Raw genomic sequence first — 13,268 nt, forward strand, 5'->3', positions numbered from 1 at the left:
TATCTTTGTACATACACTCATCAACAGACCGCACCATGATCGCGCCGACGCGACTTGCTAGGGTGGGTCCTCCATCATGGTCAGGCGAAATCAGCTATGGCTCGGCTGGTCCGTCCCTGTAGTGCAGTAGCTCAGTACTAGGATAGCAGCCGTGCAAGCCCCTGCAAATTTCTGCCACGGAGATCATAGCGAGAGAGAGATGAATACGGTCATTGACATGAACATCTTTGAACCAACGATGTTATCAAACAGTAAAGTCTTACAGCTATGGAAACCACCGAACCACAAATATCTACCAGAAAAATCAAGTTCAAACTAGGAAAGAAAAATTGAAAGGAAAGAAAGGGAAAGAAAAGAAACAAAAGAACCCTCAAATTCATGACCTGAACCTAGTATCAACACATCATCACCCGCCATGCTATGATCCGCAACATTGACCAGCTGGTGAAGTCCATATAGGTCTGCTATTTACTTGGCTGCGTGCTTTTCCTTTAATCGTTGGACCGCCAGTGCGCCTAGGAGGTCCATTGTAGTATTCGCGTCGGCCAGTTCCAAGACGGTAATCTCGATGCCGAGAGTCTGCTTCCACCAGTTGCGAATCTCAATGGCGACTAAAGAGTCGGCACCCAAGGACGAGAGCGTCTGAGATGTGTCTACCGCGTCATCGTCCCTCATCAAGAAAGCACAAATGCGCTTGGCAATCTCTTGTGCAAAAAAGGGCACTGTCGCTTCGTCATCAAGTTTCTCGGGCTCGCTTGATAGCGAGATTAAGAAGCTCCGGAGACCTTGACTGCCTGTCACGTCGCCGTGGGCCGTCATGAGCTCATTGTTACGAAAGACGGACAGGCGCGGGTCCAGCCGCCACGAAATCATGTTCTGAGGATCCGAAAGTGGGCGCGTCATTTCGTTGTACAGAACCACCTGTGCAGGATCCTCATATACAGTGGTCAATGTCGACTCCGCAGGCTTTATGTACTGACGGGATGATCGCTCAATCGAGAGGTGCAGACAACGAAGAAAATCGGTTTCGCTCATGAAACGCGATATACCTCTCTCGAGGCGTTCTGCAACAGTCTTATTTGATGCGACGTAACCAACATCGCTCACAGCAGCAATGTCTAGCACCGCGGCGGGAAGTCCCAAGCCGTGGCGGAAGTGCACAAAAGCGTCGAGGTACGCGTTGCCCGCTGCATAATTGGCTTGTCCATAGTGACCCAGTGTCCCGTTGGCCGAACTGCACATGACGAAAAAGTCCAAGTCCTCTGGGAGCAGTTGGTGCAAATTCCAGGTACCACGAATCTTTGGGTTTGTGGCTGTCGTCCAGGACTCGTGGTCCATATTCAGAATGCCAGTATCCTTCAGCACCATGGCTAACTGCAGTACACCCTTGACCGGGCCTCTTGCAGCCGCCACCACGTCGCGCATGAATTCCAGGTCGGCCACATCACCAGCGAAGCAGCGCAACTCGCAGCCTAGCTCGCGCAGTTCAAGGACAAACTGGTTATGCTCGTCCCGGGTCCCAGCTGACCGCGAAACCACCATGATCTGTCGAGCACCGTTGCTCACCATCCACGATATGATCGATTGACCTAAGCCTCCAAGGCCACCAGCTACAAGGTACACGCCATTGGGACTGAACTTTGGCTTCGGTACTGGCAAGGTGAGCGAGAGACTGGTAACATCGGTGGGCATCTTGACGACGATTCGACCCTTGTGGAGGCCCTTGTGCATATAACGGAAGGCGTCTTGGATGTTCTCAGCCTCAAAAATGGTGGTGGGATGCAGTGGGAAAATATGGCCGTCTCTGAGGAGCTCGACGGTTTTGTGCAGCAATCGCACTATCTTACGCTTATTAGCGAAATAGATGGCGACAAGGTCAACACCGAAAAAGGCGCGGTTGTCTGCGAATGGACCCATGTTCAACCGGCCACGGGCCAGGCTGTCCAGTTTTCCGAGATCAACCATGGAGCCACCAGAGGAAACACACTTCCAGGAGGCATGGAGAAGCTCCCCCGAGAGCGAGTTGAGGACGACATCGACGCCGGTTCCATTGGTGGCACGCAGAACGTCGGCGACGAAGCTGTCATTGCGGGAGTGGAAGATGTGGTCTCGTGGTACGCCTAGCTTTTGGGTGAGGAAGTCAACCTTGGCCTGCGAGCCCACGGTGCAATAGATCTCGAGTCCTAGCCATCGTGCGACATTAATGGCAGCAATACCCACTCCGCCAGCCGCGCAGTGAATGAGCACTGTCTGTCCATGCTCCATATGAGCCTTCTCGACCAAGCTCCATAGGACGGTAAGGTAGGGAATGACCAAGCCTGCCGCGTCCTCGTCACTCACGTTTGCAGGCGCCTGAACGACCATGTCCGCATCTACCTGGACTTCGGTGGCGAAAACGGCCTTTTCGACTTCCATGATGAGGACTCGGTCACCGACAGTGACGTGATCCACATTGGAACCAACGGCCGTGACAACGCCCGCTCCTTCGCCACCAAGGCCATGGTAACCGTCGCTCTCCATGGGGCCGTCAGGAGCAATAAGACCCATGGCCACGGCCACGTCGTGGAAGTTCAGACAAGCCGCTGTAACGCGCACTTGCACAGCATCAGGATTTAATGGTGGGAGCTGGTGGCCCGTCCAACACAGAGACTGTAGCGAGCCCGGTTGTCCTATGGTTAGATGCTTGGCCTGCACTTGAGGAGCGGCGTCGGCTAGCCCCGCGTCGACGGACATTGTATGGAGTCTGCTGACGAGGACCTGGCCGGCTCGCCAGGCGTATTCAAATTCCGTGTCAGAAGCGTCGTCGGTTTCTGCTGCCGTCTTTCGCGCCTGCTGGACCCTGGTATACACCCGCGCTACGGCCTGGCTTGCTTCCATATCCAGGTGGTCCAACTCAAGAGTAACAAAGTCTATGGCCAGCTCAGCACGGATACACCTCGCCACTCCGAGCATTTGACCGTAGTTGGGATCAGCGCATTGTGTTGAGGCTGATCGCATGACCCAGAAAACTGCCTGTCCTAACACGTCTCCCACAACATTGACGAACTCCTCAAGATTTCCTGTATCGATCTCGGCTAACAACGGAGTATTTTCGTTATCTGCATCTAGCAGCGAAATGATGTCTTGGCCCTCTGCTGGTTTGGACCCCCAGACACACTCGTCCACAGACTTTCCCTGAGCTTCGAGTGCATTCTTGACGTTTTGTCCGAATTCGCTCAGCTCGGCAGTGAGTTTGAGGAGAGTGATCCTGTTCTCAGTTTTGTCTGAAACTGGAGTCACATCCGGGCGAGCACGTGCGACGATGTTGGTGGAACAGAAGAAATGCGGATCCTTGTTGTCGTGAACGGCGGCATGAATGCCTTGGAAGCCACTTTGACGTAACTTCGCATCCCAGACTTCTTCCGAAACTACTGGACGCTCGACGCGGCCGTCGTCGATTCCGGCCCACCAGCCATCGAAGAGACCCATGATCACATCGACGTATCGCGTATCTGCGCGAGATGTCAGTTTATCTGGAGTTTCAAAGGGCAGTGTGATTCGAAATACAACTTACTTGAACAAACTTCCTGCATAAATATCTGCCCATCCGGCTTGAGTAGTGTCCGGCACCTTGTCAACGTTTCAACCAAGCTAGGAGTGGCATGTATGACCTAAATAGTCGGGTTGGGTAAGTATTCACCTTGGAACAGGGGTGTTGGTTAAACATACATTGGAGGCTACGATTAAATCGTATGAAGCTGCCTCAAAACCTTGTTCGAGGGGATCCAATGTAATATCACAAACTGCAAACTTGAGGTTTAGGTAATCCCGGAAACGTTCCTTTGTTTGATTGACGAAGCCAGCCGAAACGTCGGTGATGGTGTAGTCTCCGTACAGGCGTTCTCCTTCTTTGGAGTGGAGTGCTTCCAGCAGAACCGATGTTGTACCACCCGTGCCAGCTCCAATTTCCAAAACACGAAGCTGCGGCTTGCTCAAGCCCAGGACGCGAAAGAAGTCCCCAATGTCGGACCAAGCGTTGGCTTCGTTGTAAAACTCTGACAATACGCCATCGCCAAGAAGAAGATCCAAGTATATAACGCGGCCTTCCAGGACATCCTTGATATTCGCATATACACGCCAGAGAGCTTCGACCACGAATTTTGCCGAGGTGCCCTTGCTGGTTTCGCGCCATTCAACCAACTTTTGCTGTCGAGCCTCTCGGCTGAGAGCCTTCAGCTCCTTGGCGTCGGGTACCATTGACAAACCTTGATCGACCTGGTCCATCTGCTTGGCTATCCCAGCCAAGTAGTGCTTGAAGAACGGTTGGGCAAGAGATGTCACCGTGGCAGCCTCATAGTGGACCTCGACCGAACACATTAGCGAGTACTGTTCAACAAACTTGGAGTCGGCAGTCACATCTCGTGCTGGGCGCAGCAGTGTCTCTGGAGCAGCAAAATCAAAAGCTGGATGCCATTGTACCGACCAAGCTTTCAGTTCATCAGCTTGCCTTGCGGATGCCCCGTCCATTCTCGTCGCTTCAAACCCATTAAGCACATAGGCTATATTGTCGCCATTCACGACTCCATATGAGCTGCCAAAATTCATTCCAGCAGACTCACGAGAAGTAGTGCGGATCTGAATCGTACGCTCAGATCCATGGTCGCCCACGTAGAAATTCTCTATAAAAGTAGGGAGGAAAAGGCTATCCAGCTGACGATATTCGCCACGTGCGGCTGCGACTGACCATGACTGCAAGACGAGGTCCAACGTCGACGGGTGAAGTGCATATGTCTCGGTTGCGTCTTGTCGATCGGTGATGCTGGCTGATGCACTGTGATCAACGGGACTGGCAGTGATTTCATCCAGGCCAACGAAGCGATTGCTGTAGTTCAGACCAACGCGACCAAGAGCCTGGTACCAGCGGTTGGGTTCGATTTTTCGTACATGTGGTGAAACGTCAAGATTACTGGGGGACGCCACGGCACAGCCATCAGTCACTAAGCCGGAGCAATGCTTTATCCAGGTTCCATTGTTCTCAGAGGTAATAGAGAACTCCCACCATTTGCTGTTATTTGAAGCTGTCAAGGCATGCTTGCGTAGAGAAGTGACGACCTCGACACCATTGCCCTCGTCAAGACGTAACGCAGTCGTAATATGAACATCTTGTACGGTATAGGCGGACGAACCCGTCAACTGTGCGATAGCAGTTCCTGCCATGGCAATGTAACCAGCTGCGGGGAAAACAATGTCACTTTCAACGCAATGGTCTGCCAGCCACGCGACATCCCCTAGTCTAATCACATTTCGCCACGTAGGCTCGACGTCGCTACTCTCCATGAGACGGAGGCCTAGCAGCTCATGCTTGCGGTGCTTCCGGAATCGCCAATTGGCCATTGTACGAGTTTCCGACCAGTGACTAGACTCATAGTTCCAGGAATAGGTGGGCAAGTCCGGCAAGGTGTAGGCGTGCTCAGATGTGGGAGCCTGAGGCCGGATACCGAAGCAGTGAACTTTCCCAATGGCAGAAAGGAAAGTGTGGGAAGCATCCTCGCCACGTTCGGCAACAGAGGCATAAGGCACAGTATGACCGGCTTCCTTATATATGTGTCTGAGAGGACCCGCCAGAGCAGAGTGAGGACCAATTTCCAAGTGTGCCGTGTCGCTCAGATCAGCCAACATCAGCAATACAGCGGTGTGAAACAACACTGGGTTTTCCATATTGACCTGCCAGTAATGAGGGCCAAATTCTTTGCTCTCGCGCACCCTGCGGCCGTACACTGTCGAATAAAACGGAACCCGGGGAGCCTTGGCCGCTAGGTGTGGTGCAAGGAGAGATTTGTAGAGATTTCCAATAGCTTTCATGTGATGAGAGTGATAGGCCATTGGTACGCGCAGCTGGCGGACGAACAAGTCGGGATTCATTTGCTTCAGGGCCGCCATAGTCTCTTCCATGGCCTCCAAGTCACCAGAGATGGTGACGCTGGCCTTGGAGTTCTCACAAGCGATGACAACCCCAGGCTTCAGGTGCTGCTCAACCACATCACGTCCCGCACCCACGGCTGCCATGGTGCCGGGAACTTCATTGCGCGCAAACGCATAGCCACGGTAGTAAGCGGTGATGATGGCCTCTTTGAGAGACAGAACGCCTGCAGCGTAAGCCCCGGCAATCTCTCCACTCGAATGTCCTACGACGGCGGATGGCCTGATATCCCATGCGGCAAGTGCGTCAACATAAGCGACCTGCACGGCAGTACATATGGGTTGAGAGCGGTCGGTCTGGTTCAAAAGAGCCTTCTCGGCCGATTCGGCCAGCAATGTCTCCTCAAGTGTCCACTTAGGCGGATGCTCGACCGACTTCAAGATTGTGTCCATCTGGCGGATGCTCGCAATGAATTCGGCATTTTCCAGCATCATCTCGCGGCCCATACCAACCCATTGGGCACCCTGGCCTGTGAAGACAAATGCGACGTGACGAGCACCTTGAGATTCTACTGGGGTAACTGGCTCGCCTACTCCAAGACCATTGACGACACAATAAGATCCTAGCTTCAATCGCTCTCTTCTTGAGGCAAGCGTATAGACCATGGCATCGAGATGCGTGGGGTTCTTCTCCAAGTACTGTCCGTAGCGAGCTGATAGTTGCTGGATTGAGCCTACACTGTTGCCCGACAGCAACAGCAAGGACTTGTGCTTGGGCGTTGTAGTCACATCCTCGCCATTTCTTGTTAGGCCACCGCGCGGTTGCGTAATTCCTATCGATTCTGCGGAATCTATAATCATCTACAGCCCTTGCGTTAGCCGTAGTGCTCCTGCTGAAATACACAAAGATGGGTACTGACATGTACGTTGGAACCGCCAAGACCAAAGGAATTGATGCTGATACGTTCCTTAAAATCTTTCGGCCATGGCAGAGGCTCTACGGGAACTTGAAGATTGCGGTCCCAAGGTACTAAACGACGAGAGTTCAGTTTTAGCCAAAGACGACAAATCGAATGCGGTAAGGAATCAAGTACTCACTCTTCGGGTTGGGCTTTGAAAACTTGATATTGGGTAAAATTGTCTTATTCGAGAGGGCGACGACAGATTTTATCAAACTGGCCAGAGCGGAACTGCCCTCTCCATGCCCAACATTAGGCTACAGGGGTTAGCTCGGTGTGCAACAGTGTGACTAAGTAAGGGAACCCATACCTTTATCGACCCAATATAGACCTTCTTGTCACCGCCAAAACAATTAGCGATAGCGGTAGTCTCCAATGGGTCGCCGACCGGTGTTCCAGTGCCGTGTAGTTCGACTACACTGGTGTCTGCCAGTGCCAAACCTGCCGCCGTGTACGTTTGGCGGATCAACTTCTCCTGTGCTATAGCATTGGGTGTGCCAAAGGTCCGAGAACCATCACCACCGTCACAATTACTATCAACTCCGCGGATGACAGCACGAATTGGGTTACCGTCACGGATAGCGTGGTCCAGACGCTTGATGTAGATGGCGCATACAGATTCTCCGCGAGCAAATCCATTAGCCCCAGCGTCAAATGTCTTGCAGTTACCATCAGCTGCAAGCAGACCCATTGCTGACATTCCAATGCTTGCGCGCGGCGTCAAGATCATGTTTGCTCCTGCCACTATAGCCGACGGGCACGAGCCTGAGCGAATAGCCATAACGGCCGTATGCACCGCCTCGGCCGTGGCGGAACAAGCAGTCTTCATGTTGATGCTAGGACCCAGCAGGTCATATTCGAATGCGAGTCTGTTGGAAAGGGCAAAATCGTTCTTGCCCGACATCTGGTATGGCGCAAAATTCAGAGGGTCCGTGTTCTGCATGTCCTCCCAGTCCGTTGTGAAGCCACCGATGAAGGTACCGATGTTTTTCCCTCGAAAGTCGGCCTCGCCAGCGCTTTCAAATGTCTCGCGTGTAATCTCCAACAACAGGCGTTGGGCAGGATCAAGTGTCGCGACCTCGGCATTCGACATACCAAACATGGACGCGTCGAATTGGGAAAGGTCGAGGTCTAAGAAATATCCATACTTTGTAGCCACAGAGCCCGGCTTACCAGTTGGGTCGTAATAAGCGTCAATGTTGTATCGATCTTCTGGGACGATGCTCCTAGCATCGCCTTTGCTCGAGAGAAAGTTGAAAAGGTCAGACGAACTGCGGATTCCGCCAGGCAATCTGCAACCCGTACCACAGATGGCGATCGGCATATCTTCCAAGTCATCGCCTCCAACGTCCTGCTTTATGCCGTTCAAGGAGCCACCCGAAACACTGTCAATAGGACCGCCATTGGTGCCATTCACGTGAGTACCGTTTGTCCCATAGGAGTGAGTTCCGTTTGTGCCATTAGCATCAGTGCCATTCTTGCCGTTGACATGGTACCCGTTGGTACCGTTGACGCGCGGGCCTGAAGTACCGTTTATAGGCACTTCGTTGCTTGCACCCAGCTCGGTCAACTCGTTCCCGTTGATTCCGTTGGAAGAAGAGTGGCCATTGAAAACACCCATGATGTCCCCCGTGGAAGGCATGATGGAATGCAACGAGAGACGGATGAGGCTGGAGGAGACTAGTGGATTCAACGATTGAGCGTGGACGGTGCGTTGTATCTACCTGCAGGAAAAAGCGCCTGCCTCTGTATCTCAGACGGTTATGTCAGATTATGCATAAAGGCAAGATGATGTTCGGCATGGACAGACGTCAGGGTTCAATAACGCTCGTGCGACTGGACAGGCTACATACGTAGTGAAGTCCATCTTAGTAGGAGGCCAGACACGACCAGAAATGACGCCACCTCCATCCGAGCAATTGCTCCTTTCCTGATCGTGCGTAGGGCGTCCAGTCATTGCAAATGCTTCTTCTGCAAGTAGTCGCTCCTCAATTGGTAATGACCCAAGAAATGTCGATGAGCATGACTGGTGGAATTGAAGGATTCAGGGACAAGGCGTTTGTTTTCTGTTGCGCGAAGGATCGTATACTGTTGGCTGGGGTCGATCTCGCGCATTGGGCTGCACAAACCCGTATCGCATGGTTCAAATGATGTGCCAGGGCTCTATGCAGAGCATGGTTAAATTATCCAAGGATATAGTTGAAACTGAAAAAAGATCCTGTTTTGGTGGTTTTGCATTCTTTATCGTGACCAAGAACAGTGATGTAGGAGACTTGACCTTAGCCGTACCCACAATTACGCCCTAAACTACAGTGCCGTTAAGCTCAAATTCAGTGCCCACAATCCCCTGCTTACATTACAGTTCATACCACCCCAGTGACCAGAAAGCGCCTGAAGTATACTGTACCTCCCTAAGGTTAGTACCTATGTATTTGATCCTGAAATCCTGCGATCGCTGGCTTTCATATATTCTTCCTTAGTATAGGCATTCAGCATCGAGCGAGCTTTCTGCCTACAGACCTTTGGGGTGCACTGAGAGGACCTTCCTCTTCGTTGCATGTACTGTTTTCGACTCAAGACAGTCCCTCGCCTGGCAGAGCCGCTTTCGCTATGTCCACAGCCTCAAAATGGCACTTGCGATACATCGTCGCTGCCTCGTGTATCGAGTCCGTGATCATGATTCAAGTCGTTCCGCAAGCCCATAACAGAATGCTACAATTGATGAATTTAATGGCTTGCGCTTTTATTTCACAGTTGGCTCTGGTCGTAATATACCGATTGTATATATATCCTTTTTACGTCAGCCCACTCAGAGACCTACCAAGTCCTTCCGTATGTGCCCTGTCCGACCCTGTTGAGCTCCATTCGAAAAGTTGAGTCACTAATCTGGTTAGGGCGGCTGGGTGCCTTTTCGCCATTTCTTGCAGCAGTTTCGACAACCGTTGGGTACTGCCCACCTTGAGTGGCTTAAAAGAACGCCGAATGATGGCCTTATCCGACTGCTTATGCTGTCCGAAGAGAGCATCATTGCTACTACTCCCGAGGCTATAGAGGAAGTAATGAATATCAAGAGCTACGACTTTCAAAAGCCTGCTCATCAGCGTAAATTACAAGCTTTTTTCTTGGGCGACGGCGTGGCCAGTGCCGATGAGGATGATCATAGATACCTTCGCAAGGCCATAGCGCCTGCTTTCAGCCACCAACGCGTCCGCAACATGTATTCGGGCTTCTGGCGTAAATCCGTACAGCTCACCAAGGGAGTTGATCAGGCAGTCACCCAAAGCAGGTCCGAAAGTACGGCACAGCTACTAGACGTGAAGATTGATGATGCGCCTGAGACAGCTGTCATTGAAATGGTACACTGGGCCAACAAGGTCACTCTGGTGAGTCAATATGTAGATAGGCACCCTTGGTCTCGTAATCGCCTTCAGAAATGGATCAATCGAGTCAGTCACTGACGCTTCTTGTTGCTGCCAGGACCTCATCGGCATTGCAACTATAGGACGGGATTTCCAAACACTGCAAGATGAAAATGACCCGATTGTGGCAAACTACGAGGAGCTCTTGCATCCCACCACAGGCAAGGTCGTCTATCTTGCCGCAAGTCTCATGTTTGGTCTCAACTTTGTGCGCCGGCTTCCGTGGCAACTACCTGCAAAGATTGATGCCGTGGTATCACGATTGAGAAGCACATGCCTAGATCTCGTAAAGGAGAAGAGAGGCTCTATTGATAGCGGCGTAGAGAAGGGTGAAGACGGCTCCGTGGCTTCATTACTCATTACCTCGAACGATTTCAGTGACGGGGACATTGCTACTCACGTCCAGACATGTCTTCCGGCAGGTCACGAGACGACGGCCTCGAGCTTCGGCTGGGCATTGTATCTCCTTGCCACCCATCCCGACATCCAGGCGGCCCTGCGAGATGAGATTCGGAAGCATGTTCCGTCCATGGTACCAAACTACCATTCACCTACGGATGCTGAACTTGCTTCCATCCTTGAGTCACTGCCACTGCTTAATGGTGTCATGAACGAAGCCTTCCGACTCTTTCCAGCACTTCCTGTCGGGGTCCGCGCCACGGTGCGACCTACAACGTTGATGGGACATCAGGTTCCGGTTGGCATCACAGCTATAATTTGTCCATGGGCAGTCCAACGTAATCCAAAAGTTTGGGGCGACAACTGCGACGAGTTTGTCCCCGAGCGCTGGATCGACACTGACGAGAAGACCGGCATTAGAACACCAAACAAACTAGGAGGGGCCAGCAGCACCTATGCCATGTTATTGTTCTTTTATGGACCCAGGACCTGTCCCGGTCAGGAATTTGCCCGGGCGGAAATGCGGTGTTTGCTGGCTGCGTTTGTAGGAAAATTTGAGATGGCCTTGGCTGATCCAAGGAAACCCATATTGCCGCACACTATCACTGCCACCAGACCGAAGCATGGTCTACACCTTAGATTGACTACTCTGAGCGATTGGTAGTTCATGATGGGATCTTCCCGGGCATAGGTTAAGTATGATGCCGGATATAGCAAGTAAGGATACCACTGTGGTGGTGCTATTCAAGTTGCCTAGGTAGCAGTGCACTGTATAGAGTAACTGAACAAAATACCTAGTACCTCCCCATAGCTCTTAATCAAGATTACGTTGTTGGAATCACGGCAACATTCATATTTGCCAAATCTATATCGACGCGTTCATTTCAACGAATTCTGCTTTTCATGTCTCTCTTTGTGTCACATCAACAGTTCTCATCCTTCCCGTCATGTTTACAACACTTGGCCACAGTGTGCGCATCAATAGCCATCAATGTGAGCAACGGCATTATTTCCACGTAGCTATGCTTTTATGGATGCCCTAATTAAAACATTCCTGCCTCGCCAGAATAATAACAAGTCACTGATTACGTGTTATTAGTAGAGATTCATTATAGCAATGGTTTTGCCGGGGCCGGGTCAAGGGAAAAGGGTGGCACCACCCCCGATGCCACTCATGGGTACACGACATAGCGCTTACACAACCGCAAATTAGCATTCGAAATTTACATCACCTACTTAGTGCCCCAAAGTGTTGCAACACTAAGGAAGCAAAGTTATGGAGTGGAAATGCGCCAAACTAACAACGAGAACATGTCGTCTACCCAAAAATGCAAATTTGAGGGATTCGAGAGAACAGATAAGGTCTATAGTGTAGTAGATGGCCATGAAATTTGGACATCCATTCTAATACCTAGGAAGTTGGTCGAAAAGCGAGAAAATGGCGCTGATATCGTTATTCCCGTACTTGTCTTTTGGCATGGAGGAGGCTTCATAGTGGGAGATCGCATGTACGAGCCGTGGTGGTCGGACTGGTTGCTGGAGCTCGCCTTGTCACAGAACGCCCTGATCGTGGCTCCTGACTATCGTCTCTTGCCCGAGGCGTCAGGCGCTGACATTATGGACGACATGGATGCTTTTTGGAGCTGGTTTTCGGACACTCTGCCAGGCGCGACCGACTTAAAGTCGTGGGGTGTCAGGCCGGATTTTGATCGGATACTTTGTGTTGGGCAGAGTGCAGGATCAACCATTGCGCTGCATTCTGCCCTCCAGCGTCGTGATGTGGCTGTGAAAGCCATCGTGTCTCTCTACGGGCCATTGTATGGCGATGTTCCAGAATTCAAGATGGCGCGGCCGAGAAAGATTATAGGATCCTATCCTCCACCACCGCGACAAGCAGCAGCCAAGATTCGATCTTATATGCAGCGGACCAGAGGCACCATCCGAACGAGTGGAGACCCAGTAGAGATGTGGGAATTGGTCGCCTGCATTCTTCAACAGGGCTGGATTCCACGGCTGGTCAACGCAAGGCCCGATTCGCGACTGGACAGTGTTGCAGAGCTCGAAAGGATAAAGACTTTGCCTCCAATCTGGCTAATTCACGGCGAGCAGGACTCTGTGGTAAGCAATCTACAATCTCCATTTGCTGCGTTGTTGTATACCTAGTACTGATCAATTGCTTTTATTTGACAGGTTCCGGTGGCATGCTCCACGGAATTTGTCAAGTGTATGGAGGAGATTGTACCCGACGTGCCCAGGCTCTTATCCGTCGTGGACGGCGATCACAGCTTTGACGTTGCGTTGACCATGCAAGTGGATTGGATTGCCGATGGGTGTAATTTTATTTTGAGATATTGGTAGCTATTCGCATATACATGTTTGGTACCGTTGCTAATATCCATATAACAAAGACAAAGGCAGTAATTGATCGGGGATCATTCTCAAGTAATAACCTTGGAATATATCTGGTTTGTAAACTCTCAATTCGGGGCGTACTTTTCGTGCTGCAGTTTGCGTGTATGATGTCGTAAATCTCCCTTGGAAAAGCCGGACAAGTGTTTGCTGGGGCCACTGTTAGTGGGCGCAAGGCCTGTGA

At 51.5% G+C, this 13,268-nt stretch overlaps 3 protein-coding genes across 3 annotated transcripts; 2 read left to right on the top strand and 1 right to left on the bottom strand.

The window, feature by feature from the left end:
- Window positions 1-468: 468 nt before the first annotated feature.
- PFICI_00149 (uncharacterized protein) lies at window positions 469-8,499 on the bottom strand (the record flags this gene model as incomplete). The annotated part of the gene is made up of 6 exons (XM_007828730.1): window positions 469-3,491; window positions 3,554-3,650; window positions 3,709-6,731; window positions 6,815-6,928; window positions 6,997-7,114; window positions 7,168-8,499. 6 exons carry the CDS (start codon window positions 8,497-8,499, stop codon window positions 469-471), a joined length of 7,707 nt encoding a protein of 2,568 aa, XP_007826921.1.
- A 1,363-nt stretch (window positions 8,500-9,862) lies between these two features.
- On the top strand, window positions 9,863-11,339 carry PFICI_00150 (uncharacterized protein; the record flags this gene model as incomplete). The annotated part of the gene is made up of 2 exons (XM_007828731.1): window positions 9,863-10,240; window positions 10,335-11,339. The coding sequence occupies 2 exons, from the start codon at window positions 9,863-9,865 to the stop codon at window positions 11,337-11,339; spliced, it is 1,383 nt and encodes a 460-aa protein (XP_007826922.1).
- A 647-nt stretch (window positions 11,340-11,986) lies between these two features.
- Window positions 11,987-13,033, top strand: PFICI_00151 (uncharacterized protein; the record flags this gene model as incomplete). Its single annotated transcript, XM_007828732.1, has 2 exons — window positions 11,987-12,793; window positions 12,866-13,033. The coding sequence occupies 2 exons, from the start codon at window positions 11,987-11,989 to the stop codon at window positions 13,031-13,033; spliced, it is 975 nt and encodes a 324-aa protein (XP_007826923.1).
- Window positions 13,034-13,268: the final 235 nt, after the last annotated feature.

This window comes from Pestalotiopsis fici (assembly GCF_000516985.1).
Source record: "Pestalotiopsis fici W106-1 unplaced genomic scaffold PFICI_Scf_1, whole genome shotgun sequence".
NCBI classification, from domain to species: domain Eukaryota; kingdom Fungi; phylum Ascomycota; class Sordariomycetes; order Amphisphaeriales; family Sporocadaceae; genus Pestalotiopsis; species Pestalotiopsis fici.